The sequence below is a fragment of the Bidens hawaiensis genome, unplaced genomic scaffold, assembly GCF_021521415.1.
Source record: "Bidens hawaiensis isolate Kalapana, Puna unplaced genomic scaffold, B.hawaiensis_p1.1 tig00021837_1, whole genome shotgun sequence".
Lineage (NCBI taxonomy): Eukaryota > Viridiplantae > Streptophyta > Magnoliopsida > Asterales > Asteraceae > Bidens > Bidens hawaiensis.
Window position 1 is genome coordinate 167466 of NW_027493391.1, and position 19219 is coordinate 186684.

The 19219-nt window shown below is 34.7% G+C and overlaps 3 protein-coding genes and 2 pseudogenes across 7 annotated transcripts in view; 3 read left to right on the forward strand and 2 right to left on the reverse strand.

Annotated features, from left to right (window-relative positions):
* LOC143564242 (serine/threonine-protein kinase STY13 pseudogene) overlaps positions 1–19219 on the forward strand; it is a 178492-nt pseudogene that overhangs the window by 152932 nt on the left and 6341 nt on the right. The gene's annotated exons all lie outside the window — the stretch shown is intronic.
* On the forward strand, positions 301–2379 carry LOC143564246 (protein GAMETE CELL DEFECTIVE 1, mitochondrial-like; annotated as a pseudogene). Its single transcript, XR_013140828.1, has 4 exons — positions 301–405; positions 997–1226; positions 1875–2065; positions 2156–2379. The product of XR_013140828.1 is annotated as a protein GAMETE CELL DEFECTIVE 1, mitochondrial-like (transcript).
* On the forward strand, positions 5530–10711 carry LOC143564240 (pumilio homolog 5-like). 3 transcript variants are annotated; one of them, XM_077051577.1, is made up of 9 exons: positions 5530–5648; positions 6120–7544; positions 8293–8434; positions 8521–8628; positions 8691–8903; positions 8975–9085; positions 9834–10028; positions 10126–10297; positions 10377–10711. In XM_077051577.1, the coding sequence occupies exons 2-9, from the start codon at positions 6217–6219 to the stop codon at positions 10397–10399; spliced, it is 2292 nt and encodes a 763-aa protein (XP_076907692.1). In that variant the 5' UTR covers positions 5530–5648; positions 6120–6216; the 3' UTR covers positions 10400–10711. The 3 variants fall into 3 exon arrangements, with proteins under 3 accessions (XP_076907692.1, XP_076907690.1, XP_076907693.1); XM_077051575.1 differs by having other exon boundaries at positions 5603–5726; XM_077051578.1 differs by lacking the exon at positions 5530–5648 and adding an exon at positions 5814–5854.
* On the reverse strand, positions 11031–12735 carry LOC143564241 (18S rRNA (guanine-N(7))-methyltransferase RID2-like). Its single transcript, XM_077051579.1, has 8 exons — positions 12576–12735; positions 12419–12494; positions 12266–12349; positions 12076–12188; positions 11944–11993; positions 11691–11843; positions 11455–11590; positions 11031–11359 (listed from the first exon to the last, which is right to left on the reverse strand). Exons 1-8 carry the CDS (start codon positions 12672–12674, stop codon positions 11195–11197), a joined length of 876 nt encoding a protein of 291 aa, XP_076907694.1. The 5' UTR covers positions 12675–12735; the 3' UTR covers positions 11031–11194.
* LOC143564232 (2-methoxy-6-polyprenyl-1,4-benzoquinol methylase, mitochondrial-like) lies at positions 15107–18757 on the reverse strand. The gene is made up of 8 exons (XM_077051573.1): positions 18641–18757; positions 17582–17708; positions 17441–17502; positions 17211–17369; positions 16528–16672; positions 16336–16407; positions 15732–15840; positions 15107–15532 (listed from the first exon to the last, which is right to left on the reverse strand). The coding sequence occupies exons 1-8, from the start codon at positions 18732–18734 to the stop codon at positions 15431–15433; spliced, it is 870 nt and encodes a 289-aa protein (XP_076907688.1). The 5' UTR covers positions 18735–18757; the 3' UTR covers positions 15107–15430.

Sequence of the window (19219 nt, forward strand, 5' to 3'; positions counted from 1 at the left end):
TGATCTTGTACAAATTAACAGTTTGACTTAGGATAGTCAAATACTGTGTATATATGTATGTATGTATGTATGTGCGTGTATGCATCTACTGTATATATGTACTGTATATGCAATTGAAAGTCAACTTGCTTAATCTTGCACATATTAACAGTTTGACTTAAGATAGTCAAAAAGTGTGTTTACATTGCTTAGGCATTAAACCATTTAGATAATCAAAATTACTTTTGTTCTTGTTAATTTGAGTAATAAGCAGCTTAAATTGTAAGTCAACTTGTTTAATTGAAAGTCAATGGGTCAAACATGAAAAATCAAACGTTAGTTGTTGTTAGATTTGGAGGGAAAAGGTTAACTGAAACGGGGTCAAAGTTGCATAAGTTAACAGACCGCGAGATTGCAAATTGCAAGGTTATTAGCGCCTGTTCACATGATTTTCAAATTTGGGATTAACGGTTGCTCCCGATTGCAAATAAAAAAACACTACGGGAACTATAACTGTGAAAAAAACCACCACGGGGTTGAAAGCTGTGTTTTGGGCCTCACCATAGGAGCCAAAATTGTAATTAAGTCTTTCAACAACTTTATATAAAGGAATAAGTATAATAATAACTTTCAGACTGTTTTATAGGACAAGTATGTGCTTTCAGATAAAGTGTTTATAAACTGACCCAATAGATGCAAGTTGGCCTATTTATTACTCATTTTCTTGATTATGTATCACATTTTGCTTACAATTAAGCTTCTGTTAATTTGAGATTTAATGGCTATATGATTTGAAATGGAATCAAGTGATATAAACATCGTTCGTATTTGCTGGTTTTATATCTATACTTTTATCCGGTATGAATTTTTGATAACACAAACTGCAAAGTGTAGACTTAACGCATACTCGGTAAACATGTGATCACTCGCACGTGTGTTATCCCAGCTATCTCTAAATGCAAGATCCACACCGTTAAAAACCGTCACAAACACAGTATCTTATAATTTTCAATCAAGCCTGGGGCAAGAGGCGCGTATTTGAAGGATTCAGAAAAGGCTGAAATGTACCGGCTTCACAAGGAGAATCTGAAAGTTTATACGGTTGAGAAGTTGGCAAAAGATTATAGGATTATGAGGCAAAGGGTGCATGCGATTTTATGGTTGAAAGAAGATGAAGAGAAAATGGAAAAGAAACTTGGTCGGCCGTTGGATGATTCTGTTGAGCAGTTGCTTGACAATTTCCCCGAGTAAGTTAAATAATCAGATTTTGAACTTTGATATCTTTATATATTTTCTTAAACCAGATGATGCTGGATTTTTAAAATGACCAGATAAAAAAAACATTTTACATTTTATAATGCAAATATGGAGGTAACTGATCTAGATAGGCCTGTAAACGAACCGAACAGAAATGAACAATTAAACTAAGGGCGTTCTCTTGTTCGTGTTCAGTTTGTTTATGTTCGTTTGTTAATAGTATAAACAACGGTGGATATAAACGAATGAACATAACTGAGCATAGATAAACAAACATAACCAAGCAAAATCCAGTTAAGATCAAACATGAACATCAATCTGTCGGGCCTAAAAATGATAAAAGCAGACTAAGTTGTAGTGGATTTAAAATAAATAACTGAATTACATAACAAACGTTGACAAATAAACATAAATGGCGTAAAAGAACAAACTTAAATTAGAGTGAATGAATGAGCGAAACATGTGTTCATGTTTGTTCATTTTGTAAATAAACGAACTTTCTGCCGAACAGTTCTCAGATTTTTCACTGGATGTAGAACTATCCTAACTTCTGCTGCATATTTATACAAGAACGATAAGGTGTCTATAATATATACTGTAATTTTTTTTATTTTGATGGTATTATTGTTATTTTGCAGATTTTTTGAGTGGCACGATAGAGAAATTCACGTCACGGCTTTACCATACAAACTGGATTTCAAAGTGATTCCCGAGGGTTGGGATGGGACCATTAAGGACCCAGATGAGGTGCTATACTGAGATATCAATGAAAGAAGATGAGATTTTATATCAAGAGTTCCTTGAGAGGTTCAACTTCAACAAGCAGAAGGTAACCTTCAAAAAACAATCTTCTTATATATTCTCAGACATCAGCCGTCTTTTTGGAGATGTTAATGTTGTTTTGTTGTCTCGTTAACAGATGAAATATCACGTGAAGGTTCACAAATACAGCAGAAGACGCCCGTCAGAGGGGTGGGAAATAACGGTTGAGAAAATGGGGCCTTGCGGAAGCGTGGGGACGGTGGTGGTTGGAAGTTCAAGAGTTTGGCAGACGGGTCCACCCGACCGTTTAATGACTATGAGAAGATGTTTGCAAAACGAGAGAAGCCTCGCAGGCGACGCAAGATTCTACATCCAAAGTAAAATTGTCTTATGAAATTGAGTGATTTTTGTTGTCTAGAGCCTAGACAGTTTGGTTTCTTGATTAATAATATATATATGGTCCCTTTTGTGTTTTGTCAAATGTAGTGGGGATATTGGGCACGTCATCATTAATGTCTTTTTGTTGCGATATTTAAAGTCATAGGTTAAGGTTGTGCCAATTGCCAAGGCTGAAATATTTGAGCAAAAGTAATTATGTGGTTGGTATGTTATGAAGAGTGACATAATAAATATATATAGTAGAGTGTGGTAGAATTAGGTCAGTCCATTAAATAAAGAGTGATAAAGTTTTCGAGTGTGACATAATAATAATAATAATAATAATAATAATAATAATAATAATAATAATTAAAAAAGGAAGAAAAAGAGAGAATGAAATGTATAATTTGAGTTGACATAAAATACCCATTACCCTACTTTGGGTATGTCGCATGTTGCATGGGACAATTTTCATTATTAGTGATTTTGTTCTGTTTTGTTTTTGTTTTTCCCCTTCTAGGCTTTAATTTGTGAAATTATATTACAAAATTTCATTATTGGTTATGTTTTTTTTCTCTCCTATAAACTTTAACGGATCCTTTTGAATGAAGGTCCACATTACGACCGGCTGATATTCTTGTTTTTGGATAAGTGTGGGGAAAAGACGCTTGTGTCGACCTCGCAGGAGTGTCTCCTCTTGTTGAACTTAAGGGCAATGGGTTTGTAGCAAGTCAGACAGTATTGAAGGAGGCATCGGGCAAAGTTGCTAAACACGAGAGAGCCTGTTTGAAGAATCAACACATGTTTATCCTCTTTGTCTTTGACACTTTTGGTTTCTTAGCTCCGGATGCTGTAGACATTTTGAATAGAGTTTAGAAAGTCGTGGATAGTAACTTATCGGCTCATAAGAACCGAAACTTTATTTTTAGTAGGATTGGGTATGCTATCCAAAAGGGGGTTGCGGCGCAGCTTGTTGTCCGCCTACCTATCACTTCGTTGTAAATCGTTTGGTTGTTTTTAATGAAAATAACTTTTAAAATCTTTGAATAAAAAAAATCAACTAGAGATGTGGTCAGTAAAGGCGGTGACTAACTAAGACGGGTGGTAATGATTAGTTTACTTAAATCAATGATAGATTTTACCCAAAATTTATAATGTTGTAACACTAGAAAACAAAAGAAAAGTTTATTTAATTTACATCACGTATCCGGTCATAATAACTCTTACCATAATAACACTTCAAAGATATGAAGGTTGACGACGGAAGCTAGGTTTGGAGAGTTCAAGTCAAAGAAATTGGCAGATCAGGATCACATACGAGATATAACCTAGTGGTTTCGCTGCAATTATGATCAATCCTCCGCTAGTAGATAGAGCTAGCCTCGCATAAGGCCCCGACACTGTTCTTCGACGATGTAGATAGGAACGGTTTTTTTCCTTAAACAAGAAGGTTTGTGGTTATTTTTTTAATGCCCGTTTTTCATCAGGGTGAGTTATAGAGTTCCTTATTCCATTTGTAAAACGGAAGAAGAGGACCTTCTTTTTGCTCTTCCTTCAGCTTGCCTCCACGAACACACCACCTAAGAGCCCTATTCATATTCCGAAGGTCACTTCACTCTTTATAACAAGGAGCCAAAAAGCGCATGAGCTACCTTAATTTTCTACTTATTGAATGTCAAATTAAGCATCTGTGTTAAGAAAATGGGACTATAGCCCCAAGGTTCTTTTTTTTTTCTCCATATTGGTTATAGTCTCTCACTTTAAGATCATGATAATCTTGTGATATGAATGCATTTCTTTCTTTCCGGAAAGGAAATAAAAAGGCTTGAATGAAAGATGCCAGCGGAAAGACACCTTAATTGAATGAGTTGATAAATGAATCCCTTGATTTTAGAATAGTAGCATTTTTTTTGTTGCACACATGGAGTTTGTTAAGAGAACTTGATTACTAGTTCCTTGCTTACCAATCAATGTACGCTAAGTAGGAATTAAACATACAACACCAGGTTTTGGAGACACACTCTTTACATAATTGAATTAAAGACACTTTCTTATTACAGTAGATATGACTAAAATGAAAAGACATTAAACGCACATAGCGAGAAGAAAGAATATCCTTAACCTATAACAAGTAAATTATTATAAAACTAGTACTAAAGTTACACATATATGTTCTTTTCCTATTGTGATTTTATTTTTTTGAAAGCCAAATATATTTGAAAGACAAAGAGAACCACTTATAAAAGGAAAGTAGTCAGCAAACAAAGGAAAATAAAAATAGGTTTTGGAGACCCATTTTTCCTATTATATAACCATCTTATTTGCATATACCTTACATATTTGATTGTAAGACCTTGTCTTATACCTGCAAAAGATTGTAAAATTAATCTCATATTGGGTTTCAAAACTTGAATACTTGCCGCATTACATACCCCAAATGTTTTAGATTCGGAGTTTAAAAGTCAAATTTGGGTTCGAACTTTTAAAGCCTCAAACTAATAGTAGACCGTTAAAATTTCTTTTTAAAACTAGAACTCAGGTATTAATAATTGGTAGGCCTAATAATTTACCACAAAATCAAAACACCGATCGAGAAGAAAAGTCAATTTAGTATCATGGTTTGTTACCCTTTTATGCCAAAGATAAACAAGCAAAAAAAAAACTGTTTGTTACTTTTCCATTTACTACTATTTTGTTACTTTTCCATTTACTACTATTTTCATGGCGTTATAGTCTAGTGACATCTTGGTGGTGGGATAAGGCTTAGGGACCATAAGGTCCTGGGTTCGAATCCCACAAGGGGGGTTTTCCCAAGATTTATTGGGTTTCCTTCTGAATTGGTGGTTAGGCATTATTGCCTAGTGAAGATGGATATGATCGCGTGATTCTGTTGGTGACACGATGATGATCTAGTGATCCGTGAGTGACCCTAATTTGCCATTCAAAGAAAATGTCTGCTCTGCTGACTGACTGACTGACTGACTGCAGCAATCTAATCAAATGCATTCCTATTTTCAAACAAAAAAAAAATCTTTGGCAGGTTACCTTTTTGTCGTTTCTCCCTCTTTATACACAAAATACAAAACAAACCAAAGATTGGAATTAGCAACTTTTATTATTATTATTATGTCCTTTCTTTCCAAACCCCACACACATTTTCATTTTCATTTTCAACACCTTTTTTCTCTTCATCAGCAGTACCTTTCCTTAAGAATCTAGGGTTTATTTTTCAAGATTGTTATCTATCTGCAGCTGTGACACACCAAACCCAGGTGGGAATCTTCTTAATTTCACTCTTTCTTCACTTGATTAAACTGATTTTGGTTTTAGGGTTTCATGAACTTGAGCTTGTAAGTTGTTGTATGCTTGTAATACTTGGTTTATGAGCATATGGGTGTTCAAGAAACTGCATGATTTCATATGGGTCTTTGTTGAATTGGAGAATCTTGAGTTTATTTTGATCAAAAAGATTTGTTAGGTTGATCAAGTTTGTAGCTTTTTGCTTGTTTTGATATGGGTTTCTTGTTTTCTTGATTTGAAGCTTCTAGGAAGTGATAAAGATTGTTAATTTTGTATGTGAAGCTGATGAAACTATAATTCAAATAGATTATTGAGGTGTGTGCTAATTTAGGGTGATGATGGTTGTTAGCTAATTAAAGCGAAGAACTTCATTAATCATAAATTAGTTATTATAGAGGTGTGTGCTAATTTAGGGCTATGTGTTTTTGTTTTGAAATTTTCAGTGTCATGAAGCTGCTTGAATTTGTAGGAAGTTAAGAAAGGTAAAAGATGTGACAATTTGGACATAAAAAGTGGGAAATTTCAGTTCTTATAATTATAATGGCAACCGAAAGCCCGATAAGAATCACGGAAGCAAGTGGAAAATGGGCATCACAGGGTACATATGAGGAAATGGGATTAGTGGTAAAAGGTCAAAACTTTCAAGAAAACCAGAGGAATTCGGGCCCGAATCGAAGCGGAAGTGCACCTCCAAATATAGAAGGTTCATTTGCAGCTATTGAAAATCTTATTTCTAGACACAAAATTGCTGCAAGTGGTACCGAGCCTGAAGAACAACTTCGTGCTGACCCGTCTTATTTTGAATATTATTCGAGTCATGTCAATTTGAACCCGAGACTCCCTCCACCTCTAATTTCAGATCAAAACCGACATCATGTACGGAATCTACCAACCGCCACAAATAATCCAAGATTAACATCAGTTGATGACTCGACCCGGTTGACTCAGAGTAATCTTGCTACTCATAAGGAAGAAGTCGATGATGATGAATCGGCAAAACAAGATACTCCACATAATCATGAAGCCACAGTTATTTCCAACTCATCAGAAGATGATGTTTCAAGCATAACAAAAGAAATGGTTGCTGTTAACATATCTAGTATCCCAAATACAGAAAGTCAACGGGACTGGCCACAAAGAAGTATGCTTCAAGTCAACGTCCCACACCCTCAAGTAGTCTCACAAAGTCAAACTTATATTGGGATGAATCAGTTTCTTCTAACTCCCTCAAATTACTCATCTGAGGCACAAGGGGCACCGGCATATGCGTCCGGGTTGGCTTATATGATGTCGGCAAATCACGTTTACACAAACATGTACTTTCCTCAACAATACACCGTTGGCGGGTATGCGTTTAATTCACCATACGTACCTGGGTATCTCCATACGGCCCCAATCCAAATGCCTTCGGACATTCATCCTTCACCCTATATCGGTCAAGGTCAAAGTCAACATCTGAACAAGTTTTATGGGCATCCCGGGCATCCTGGGTTACTGATTCAACCTCAACATGCAGAAAGTTTGCAACTTTCTACTTTTGGAGAAGACCAGTTACAAAAGCTACAATCTTTAGGAAATTTAGGTCATGGTAACTTAAACCCTAGAATAATAGATGCTGCAAATCCTTATTATTTAGGAAGCCCAACCAATATGGGTATTTTACAATTCCCGAACACAACGTATGCTGGTTCACCCGTCCCTGGATCCCCGATCGCTGGGGTCGGTTTTCAAAGAAACGGAATGAGGCCGTATGGTGGAAATCAGGTTTTCAAAGATCCAAAATCTTATTCATTTCTTGAAGAATTGAAATCTGGTAAAGGTCGTCGGCTTGAGCTATCTGATATTTTTGGTCACATTGTTGAATTCTGGTGAGTGGTAAATGAGTTATAATCTCAAGTGTACCTTGCTGAGGTGGCAAGACGGGCGGGTCGCAGAGGGTGTGCATGGTTGGTTTTGGGCTCAAACTGGACCAAAAACTGAAAATTTTGTTTGAGTGGTTTAATTTGAGTTTTTCGGGTTCTACCATTTGGGCATAAAAGATTTGAGTGATCATTTTCATTTTTTGTTTTGCCCAAAATAATGAATATCAGCCTAAATCTTTTTGTTAAATTAATAATTAATTCATTATGATACATTAGGGCAAAATATTTGGGTTACCCTACTTATTAAATTCTTATGAATTACCTAAAGTTCAAAATGAATAATGAAAATTCATAAACTCGGTTCACTCTTTTGCCGGAAGTTACCGGCAAAGTTCGTTTTTTTATGAAAATATAAATCCAAACCGTTGATTTTTGTTTAGTTTGGTACTTTTGGTTACTGATCGGTTATTTCAGTTTAATCCACACCCTAGTGGGTTGGGTAACATCTCATCAAAGTCGGTCGGTTTTTTTAATTTCATATCGAAACAAGTGCGCCGGATGGGTTGACCCAAAATCTCTCTTTTCCATTTTCAATTTTGTAAATAATTAACGAGTTAAGTTTGATAAAAAAAAAAGGGCAATATTTTTTATTCGACCCGTTTGAGCTCTTTTTGCAAGTAAATGGGTCAAAATTGCACCTCTTTGTATTGCGTCTTTTCAAAGAATAATGTCATATTTGTAAATATTAACGCAGTGGTGATCAACACGGAAGTCGATTCATTCAACAAAAGTTAGAAATTTGTAGCAATGAGGACAAGGAATCTGTATTTAAGGAAGTTCTTCCAAATGCTTCAAGCTTAATCACCAATGTATTCGGTAACTATGTTATTCAAAAGGTAAAGGATAATTTCGTAATTTCACACACTAATTCATCTGACCGATTTCTTTCCTATAGTTCATATCAACTTCTGCGTGCTTGCAGTTTTTTGAGTATGGAACCAGAGAGCAAAGGAGGGAGCTTGCAAATCAGCTCGAAGGTCAAATACTGCCTTTGAGTCTGCAAATGTACGGCTGCCGAGTCATCCAAAAGGTAAATAACTACTTTTATGTTTTACTGTTTTTGAAATGTCTAAAATACCCTTCATCTGTTAGGCCCTTGATGTTATCGAGGTTGAACAAAAAATCAAGCTTCTTAGTGAGCTTGACGGGCATGTTCTCAGGTGTGTTCGTGATCAAAACGGGAATCACGTGATACAAAAGTGTATCGAGAGTATTCCGATGGAGAGAATTAGATTTGCAATCTTGTCGTTTCGTGGTCAAGTTGCAGCTCTTTCAACACATCCATACGGGTGTCGTGTCATACAGGTGTTAATGCTACTTTTTTCTTAATTCTTGTTTTTAACTGTGCTTGATTTAACATTTTATATTGTTAATAGAGGGTTCTAGAACACTCTACAGATGAATTACAAAGTCAGTTTATAGTCGATGAGATATTGGATTCCGTATATACTCTTGCACAGGACCAGTATGGCAATTATGTAACTCAGGTTTGTTTTTCATCATCTTTGTGATTTGTTTAGATGAAGATTTACTATTTATTATAGGTGGAAATTTTGACGCGTTTAGTTATGAATGGGTTGTTTTGGATTGTGTGATTTATCTCAACCGGGTCAAATAAAAAAATAGCTAAAAGGGGAACAGTCTAATGGTTTGAAAGTCACCAAAGTTTGTTTTATTTAGAATATTATTCTAATTATATTGTTTTGGTAATCACAGTTAACATGTTAGTTATTAACCAAAAATGGGCTAACGCTGTTTGCAGGCCAACCCAACTTGACCCATTTTGACCTGACCTGTCTTTTTATTAGGGTCATAAACCAGTCAAGCCAATTTGCTTGGCTCGTTTTGTTTATTTTGACGAGCTGAAATGTTGAGCTCGAGCTCGGGTTGTAAAAAGCTCAAGCCAGCTCATTTGTTTAAAAAGATAATAAATTTTATATTTCCAGATATTGGTATATGTATAAACGAAAAAAATTATTTTAATATACACATAATGCATAATCAATAAGCTACGAAATTTATTATTTATATATATATATATATATTAAAATTTGTGCTTTAATTTAAATGAGACAATGAGTCAGAAAAACAAAACCATACAAGCGAGCCAATGAATCGAGCTTACCTTGGCTCGGGCTCGGCTCGTTTACAAACGAAATGATTTTGAGTGAGCCACGAGCTTTTAAAACAGCCCTATCCTGCATAGCATATCTGAAGTAGTTATGTCACTTGCAGCATGTGTTAAAGAGGGGAAAGCCTGAGGAAAGAAACCAAATTGCACACAAGTTGGCGGGCCATGTTGTACAACTAAGCCAGCATAAGTTTGCATCAAATGTAATCGAGAAGTGTTTGGAATATGCTGATTCTACAGCACGGGGTATCTTGATCGAAGAAATCATTGGGCTAGGTGACAATAGTGATAATTTATTGGTGAGTAATCCTTTTGTTATATGCATATATTCAATTTTTTTTTATCTTTTCTATGTGGAACCCACAAGATTGATTTTAATGTTTTTGATGGTTGCAGGCAATGGTGAAAGACCAATTTGCAAATTATGTTATTCAAAAGGTTCTTCAAACGTGTACAGCTGATGAGAGGGAAGTGTTACTTGGTCGAATAAAGATTCATCTCAATTCTTTGAAGAAATATACTTATGGGAAACATATTTTTGCGCGCTTTGAACAATTATATGGCGAAGGTGTGTTTCTTATTTCTTCTGTGGTTTAAAACGCATGTTTTGAAAGTGATTTCAGTGCTTTGACTTTTGTTACTTGCAGAACTTCAGGGAGCAGGTTCATAGCCTGCTGCTGAACGCGTTGATTCTGAAAATGAAAACGGAACAAAGATTTATTGAAACATGGGTTTCATAGGATTTCACAAAATTCTCGAAGTGCCAGTCGGCATGCTGTATAGATCGTGTTTGAACAATGGTGGTACATAAACGTAGAATAGCGGGCTGTGCTTGTAAATTGGTGAACCTATTTGTTAAAGTGTGGTGGTTTGAACATGTAGTTTAGCTAGGAAGGGCTCTTGCTACTGTTATCTCATGATAATTGTTGAATAAAGATTTGCATAGATACCAATCTGCTTAGCATCAATCAAAATCTCTTCTTGAAGTTCATGTTATTTCTGTTAGGCATGATTGAGTGTTACGAGATTGGTAACGTGCCTACGTTATAGATCATAATACGTATCAAACGAAAAATGAACACTACAACGTATTCTCCATCCTTGGGGGCCAAAATGGCACAGATTTAAAGGAGAATGGTATTCACAATATTGATGTGTAGAATAACATTTAGAAAAAAAATTATAACAAAATCCAGTTTGAGCCACATATTGTCTGTCATGACAAACCGTTGTTCAGGTTCGACGCTTAGCTTGATGCGATAATGTTGATCGTTGACTACATATTATTTGCTTTCAAGTTATCAAGCTTTAGTTAAAAACGGTACTTTTCATACCAAAAATGAAACCCTAAATGCATAAGGTATTAAATTACAAAACCTCAAAAATTTCGATGCATTGTCTAATATCACCTCTCAAATGTAACAAGAAAACACAGACGACACATGTATATAGAAATCAAACATGATCAGAAACGGGCCTTGCGCTTGCGAGCGGTATATTTTGTGTCCAGAGGCACAACATTTCCTTTACTCCTCATCTTCTCCTTTTTCTGCAACACCCACGATCTTCTCTTACCTTTCTTCGTTATCTTTTGCTTTTTTCGTGGCCTGTTCCTATCTGAAATACTCACCTGCACAAGTAATCAAAAAATTGAGCAAAACTGCTCACTTAAAATATTTTTTTTATACATATCGATCTCCAAAGACGAATTATATTACAACTTACAGTTTGGTTCTCCTCATCGCCGCTACTCTCATCATCTGAACTACTGTTACCGTCTTCACCTTTAGCACTTGGTGTTGCAGTACTCTCAGAAGGTGGCCCACAAGTAAGCACAAGGTACTCTTTCCTTTTCTTTGAGCTGTTACAAAATATTATTTATTAAATCAACATATAAATCATAAATTTTGACTATATAATATATTGAAATTATTTATCATAAAATTTAAAATGAACTATACCTGTGAGGGTAGTCGATGACAACACCACCAGCAAATCCAGCACGCATAGCATAGTTTAAAATAAGCTCTCGTTGTGCATTATTTTCAGGATACAGTTGAAATACCGCTCTGGCTCCCCGACTCAAGCATCTATAAAGTGAACCAAAGAAAGCCCTGCAGTAAACACATGACATATCCATGATGAATGAAACCATGATTATATTATGTAATATGTGAACTTTAATTGATATTAATGAGACAGAACTACACATACTTCAATCTCAATCGAGGCTCGTGACAAGATTTATCAGCATTGCACAACCACTACATAATAATAATAATATTAGTAAAACTGTTGGAATAATTAAACTTGTGAGCATATAAACTCAAAACTATATATATAAACCTGAACGGCGGAGATGCTAATGGCACCGTCCATGACTCCGGGGCGTAATCCTAGGCCCTGACCCATGTCAGCAAGTATAAGATCACCATCGGTCTCGCGCTCCAAAGCCACATCTGAATTAGTTAAATTCCATTCATACACAATGATATAATCATATTCATCTAAAGAGTAAACAAGTGTATAATAATACCAAGCATAGAGGGCGATATATCGAGACCGATCCAATGATGTCCATGTTCAGATATTGTTTCAGCACTAAGGCCAGAACCACAACCTGCCAATCATAATATTCATTCAAGAATAACAATAACTATAAATCAAACAGTAATAAGTTGATAGTTACCAATGTCAAGAAGCAACCTAGGGATTCCATCATCAGGCAAAGCAAGAAGCTCTATTGCTCTTTCTGAAAGCTCGGCCTGAGATTTTAATAATAATAATAATAATAATAAAACATCATAATAATAATGATATAAATTATATTAGATATGTATGTATACCTGAATTCCTACGATACGAGAAGAAGAGGTGTATTTTCTGGCTTCAACATCGTCGTAAAATATCTCAGGCGGTGCCTGCAGCTCCGGTCGAGATGACATTACCACGGCGGCGCTCGGCAACAGGCTTAGCTTGCCTTTTACTCGCCTCAAATTAAAATTAGGTCACACTTTCATATAACTAACTCATTTTAATATAAAACTAGGATTTAGGACCCACGCTTCATGACGGCACCGTTAAATCTAACAAAAAAAAACATAAGTAAAAATGTTAAACCATAAACTCGTTGCAAGTCGATGCGAAGTCAGTCTATATCAAGTTACGGCATCAAAACTAAACAAAAGAAATAACCCCCCCCCCCCCCCGGTCAATACCAAAATACAACAAATTTTCATATGTGGAACCAAAAAGATCTGCATGTTACTGTTGCGAACCAACACAAATTCGGTTCGTATCAGCGGTACCAACACAAGGTATTAGCGGTAATCCAAAAAAAATATTTTAAAGGCGAGCTAGGTATCGAACATTGACACGCGGATTAAACCATGCGACATTGAGATATTTTTAAATCACGAAAAAAGTTTCGGTCATTGTAAAGACGAACTATAAAAAATATGAAAACAAAGTTTAAAAAAATCGTTTAACCAAAAATAAGATATGTAAAGCCGACACTTGTCCAAGTTTAGTATTTAAAAATATAATTGGTTAAATATTTTAATTAGTTGACAAAAAAAATATAATAAAGGAAGTAACAACTATTATTTTTTATTTCTGAAATTATGATTAATGAATTAATGGTTATAATAATTAATAAAATATCAAAAAATGAATAGTAAAAAGAATAGTGACTTTGTGAGAGGAATTTAATCCCCTTTTTAATATATATATATATATATATATATATATATATATTACTTAAAATATTTGTCGGCTCAAAAAGTCATGTTTCCATCAAATTTTAGTAAATAAAATTAATCGAATACTAAAATGGTTAGTATAAAGATAAAATGTATCAAATTATTTTCATAAACAAGTTTCGACAAATAATATATATATATAATATATTGTATATATAATATAAACAATTGTATCTGGTATATAACCGAGTTAATGAGTTTATGTTATCAGGTAATCGGATATATTGCAAATCCCAAACCCACAAAAAAATTAAAAATTAATCCAAACCCGTCCCAACCCTAACGGGTCGGGTATTACCCGTCCTAATAACGTCGGGTTTCGGATTTTCTCATCAGGTTCAGGTTTGATTACTATCCTTAGGAGAGGACGGTTGTAGCCGTTTGCCCACCTCCCCCATTGCTCTCATCTTCCATCTCTCCTCTTCCTCCCTCACAATAGAGTTTGTGGGTTTCACTTGGAATACAAACGCTTGCCACATCACACCATTGAGATGCTCTTAGAAGATGCTTATGACTTTGAGATTTATCCTGTTTTCTCTCATGCAATTTATTATTTATAACTAGATTAACGAGTATATTTTAATGTATTAATCGGATCATCGCCTAATCTCATTCTTGGGTAAATGGGTATAGTTTTCGAGTAATCGGATTATGTATCACCTAACCTCATATCTGTTTGATTTTTTTTTTAAATTAAACCCATACCCGGATGTTTTGGGTTTGCCCATTAAGTTTAGGTGTGATAGTCATCCTTATTCTTTTCAATAAACCAATGGTGTGTAACGTCCTATCTTTTGGTATTATAGCTAGAAAATTTTAAGTTCAAGTGAAGGGTATTTTAAGTGTCATATGAAATCCAGGTTAATTAATATTCAAGAGTACTAACATGTTCATCAAGAGTAGGTAAACTAAGTGTAGGTTAAAAAAAGATTGTGAGATGAAATTAGAGATTATGAGATGAGTAATCTATGGGTAAACTGGTTAAGGCATGGAGACGTTGCGAGAACCCAGTTTGTAGCATAAAATGAGTTACTATGTTTATATATCGTTTGCGTATAATACACATTCCATACGTTGGTCTACTACCATATGTCGCTATATTACACACCAGTTGGTTATTTTTGATGAGTTGTTTTCGAGTGTTGAATTTTCTTGCATGGGTATTTATTGCGTTATAGCTTTATACTAATATCGTGTGCATATACTTTTAAGAAAAATGCAAGTGGAAGATTGATCACCAATTCTCGAGTCACGTTTCGAACACTAAAGCTTTTGAGATGTCTTTTGAAAATGTGCCAATGTATACTTTATCAAATACTTTACAATGCAAATCTTTGCATGTTTAAAACTGTAAATGGGATTAAGCTGACAACCTGACATCAATGAAAAATTTGGATATGATTTACGCAATTAAATTTTTAAGCGAGATTAGTTACATGGAGTCTTCAATCCACATAAATCGCCCTCATCGTACTTTGGTGAAGCTTTGGACCCTGATCCGAGTTAAGCTCGTAAACTGGAACTAGGATTCTTAGCGTAGCAAAATATTCAACATCATATAGAACAAATTGCACATGCAGGTCATTAAATAGAGAAATTAACACCATGGGAAGCAGGGGCTAATTCAACTAAATTGCTTAAATTCGCTTATTTATTCGCATATTTTAACATACCAAAAAAGTAGTTAACTAAAGGTTATTAATAAATAAATGGTAAAATAGGTAAACTAGATTAATCTATATTTTTTGTATTGGTTTAGATTTTCTTTCAAACCTAAATGTTTTATTAAATTACAAGACTAAATCCAAACTAAAACTGAAAACAGTTAAAAAGACCAAGAGAACAGAAAACAATATAAACTAACCACCATGCATCCTGTAGTTAATATCATCCTAGACTCCATTTATGAACTTCTCTTGTAATCCCGGCATGAAAACAGTTCAAATCTTCAACCCGGAATGGATTGCAACCACTCCTCCCACAAGATTTTCGTACTCGACCTTTTGAAATCCAGCATCCGCAATCATTGAAGCAAAAACCTCCTGTAAAAGCACCAACCAGAAAGTAAAACTTAAAAGTGGGTCAAACGGGTTGAAAGCCTACAAAAGTCAATGTTTTATGGATGGAACTTTCGGAATCATTTTATTCAAAGATTTTCATTACTATCGTATTAATACTTTTTCGATCATAATTAACACAATAATTATTTGTTGAAAAAGAACACAGTGTTTGTAATCATACCTGAGGAGGAAAACGCCTAACACTCTCCACCAAATATTGATAAGAATCACGATCTCCCGCAACAAGCTCTCCTACAACTGGAATGACTGAGAATGAGTAGTAATCATACCTGTTGAATAAACAAAACAAAACGGTAAGAGGGCGTGAAAGATATAGAATTAATAAATTTCCCTCTTTGAAAAAGGAGTCCGGTTTTGACTTTAAAAATTCAACATAATATATAACTTTTTCAAAGTTTGAATTGATAATACTTCAAAGGTGTTTTTTTTTCCTAACAGTAAGAACCTGTTACCGGTAAACTCATGGGACACATCAATACACATAAGTAAAACACAACCTGAGTTAGGCAAGTAGTTTACGAGAGGATTATAGGCAGAAAACCAGTGAAAGCTGGATTCAAAACTAGGTTTTTGAGATTTATGCTAAAGGGACTCAAACGCTTACCACAACACCAGCCCCTTGAAGGTTTATTCAACTTATTAGTTCTTTTGCTTGAAGCAAAACAAAAGGATGTAAAAAACTGTAAATGCGATTTGTTTGACGCTCATAAGTGAAATGTTGACTATATGTTTAACAACTCATCTATAAGTTTGTGAGTACTTACAGCTGCTTGAAAACTGGAGTGTCTACATGGCTGAGTTCAAGGCAAAGGAATCTCCCTCCCTTTTTGAGTACCCTGATTAAAAAACACACTATTAGCCAGAATAATTTTTATTTATTAATACAAAATACTTATCATGTAAATTTTGATGTCGCGTGACAAATAGTTAAATGAAAGCTTAAGGTACAGAAGTACCGGTATGCTTCAGCAAGAACTTTTTCAATGTGTGTAACATTCCTTATACCAAAAGCAATAGTGTACCCGTCCATTGAATCGTCCTTAAAAGTAAGCTTTTCTGCATCACCCTCCACCCATACAAGGGACCCCAGATCTCCAAGCCCTACAGTAGTTGAAGGTAGTTTGTCAGTTATTACATCTAATTTACTATTATTTGAAGGTAAATTTGTCATTTATCGTATGTAATTTTGTAATTACAGATATATAATCACAACTTTACATATGTTTAATAACCAAATTAGAATTATGTGTACTAACCAATTTATATGTATCAATATATGTAATCATACTATGAGTACGCATAATAAATGACAAAACCACCCTCAAATAGTATTAAATATATAAAATATATAAATAGCATGATTGGTTTTTAAGTGTTCTTAAAGTTCTTAAGTTATTTGGTTCAGAAATGAACCAGATCCTACATATATGCACACACACACATACAATCAATCAATCAATCCCAGTAAAAATCCCACCAATAGCAAGGCTATTAGCAGGGCATGGGGAGAGCGGGATGTGTACTTCTATTCCAAGGAATAGAGAGGTTGCTTCCAAAGAGAACCCCAGCTCAAAAAGCGCACACACATGTATATTAATAGATGTGTGTGTGTATATTTTAACCGATTATCGATACTTACCTCTTTCTAAGGCCCGCTTTTTACCAACATCTAACATGTTTGGATTAATATCACAAACATAAATCTGAGTTTCTGCCTGCAAATCATTTTCAAGTGTATCTTCCATGCCTCTGCGGTTAACGCTATTAATAGTTTCCAGAATCCTGAAAGCAACATCACCTGTGAAGTTTAATAGACATCAGATTCTTTGAAAGAAAGTTTCTGCTTTATAAAATGAAAAAAATGCTGACCTGTCCCACCGGCTACATCAAGATGCTTCATCCCAGGAAACGGGCTCAGTTTTGAAACCAATCTGGAAAAAGAGTGAGACTTGATGAAATTGATAGTAGACGTGTGACGGGTGGGAGATGAAATTAAGTTTTGAACTTTACCTATCTTTCCATAACCTATGCAATCCACCGCTCATCAAATCATTCATGAAGTCATAGTTTGATGCAACTTTGGTGAAGACATTACCAACCAATTGGCTTTTTTCTTCTTCATTTACTTGTTTAAATCCTGCAGTATCATTATAAAGTCAATACAAGGTCATTTTTTCATAAAGATAGTGCAAAGATTTTTCATTTGTTTTATGATCCTATAAGATATTGATGTTTAGCCACCAGTATCACTCAAGTGTCCCTTTTAGAACTACATGCTTGATGATTATATTCTACAGTGGTTTACTGTTTCAAATATTCTTAATAAGGTAGACAAGATCAACAATGATTACCTTACGTTACATGTATGATAAGCTTATGATCTTAATTTTAACTTGTGTTCAAAATTGGATTTTAAACATTTCCATGAGCTAGCAGCAAAACATGAACTTTATTGGTTTTTGAGTATTATGATTGTGTTTGGCTGAGCTTATTTTATTTGCTTATTGCTTTTTGGAGGGGCAAAATGTCCAAAATGCTCCTCCAAAAGCACCTAAAAGCACCAAATTGAAGCTTTTTTGCTTTTTGGAGGGGCATTTTGGACATTTTGCCCCTCCAAAAAGCAATAAGCAAAAAAAATAAGCTCAGCCAAACACCCCCATAGGGGCATAATAGAACACCATGTAGAATTATTGTTGAATACGGCAGCCTAACCAACTATCACACAAAAGCAACCAAAAGAAATTCTTTAAGAAACTTGTAAGATTACAACCACACTATCTAAAATGTTTCTTATGAGAAGAAAATTAGTGTACATCATACGTTCTATATATCAGAATTCCAGCAAGATGAGATAAATTTTAGTTTTAGCTGGCATAGAACTTGAGCAATGAGAAGGGTCGTTTTATCTAACCTAATACTATGTTTAATTGCAATTTTAATAAGCATATACATATTATATGCAAAATTTGATTTAACTAAATCACTTAAAGTAACACCTATATGATATACAGTGGGGCTTAGGCATTGTAAAAATTGAAAGATAATATCAGGGTAGCAAGATTGACATACCGAAGCTAGTAGCGTGGGAATGCAGTGTAGCGGCAGGAGTGAACCGGGGTAATAACTTGCTCCCTAATCTCCTAGCAACCAATCTGACCGACATTGTTTTAACTCCGTCAAAGTCAACAAGTAATATTAGCAATCAAAGAGTAAATATATATTATATAGTGAGCGAATAAGCTCCACAATTTGATAAGTTTCATACAAAAACCTAACAAAAGAAACATAATACAACATGATGCTAGCACTTATTCCATCAATCCCGAAGAAATCATATTCCAACTTCACCAAATGCCATACTTAACATTAACACCAAACTGCCCGACTTCAATTTTTTATCAGATTTTAACACGAATCTTATTGGTCAATAAGTTTTTGGACCCAAAATCCCCTTGTGACTATCAACAAGTTTGATTTTGGATATTAAATAATATAGCTTCAACATAAAAATTGGTTCTTTAAAGTTCTTGAGAAAAACGATTCATATCAAATCACACATAACAACAAATACTATTAACAACTGTGTTTGTGTAAATGTGCAACAAAATGGTTAACAATTACTACGAACGGCAACTTATTAACAAGTTC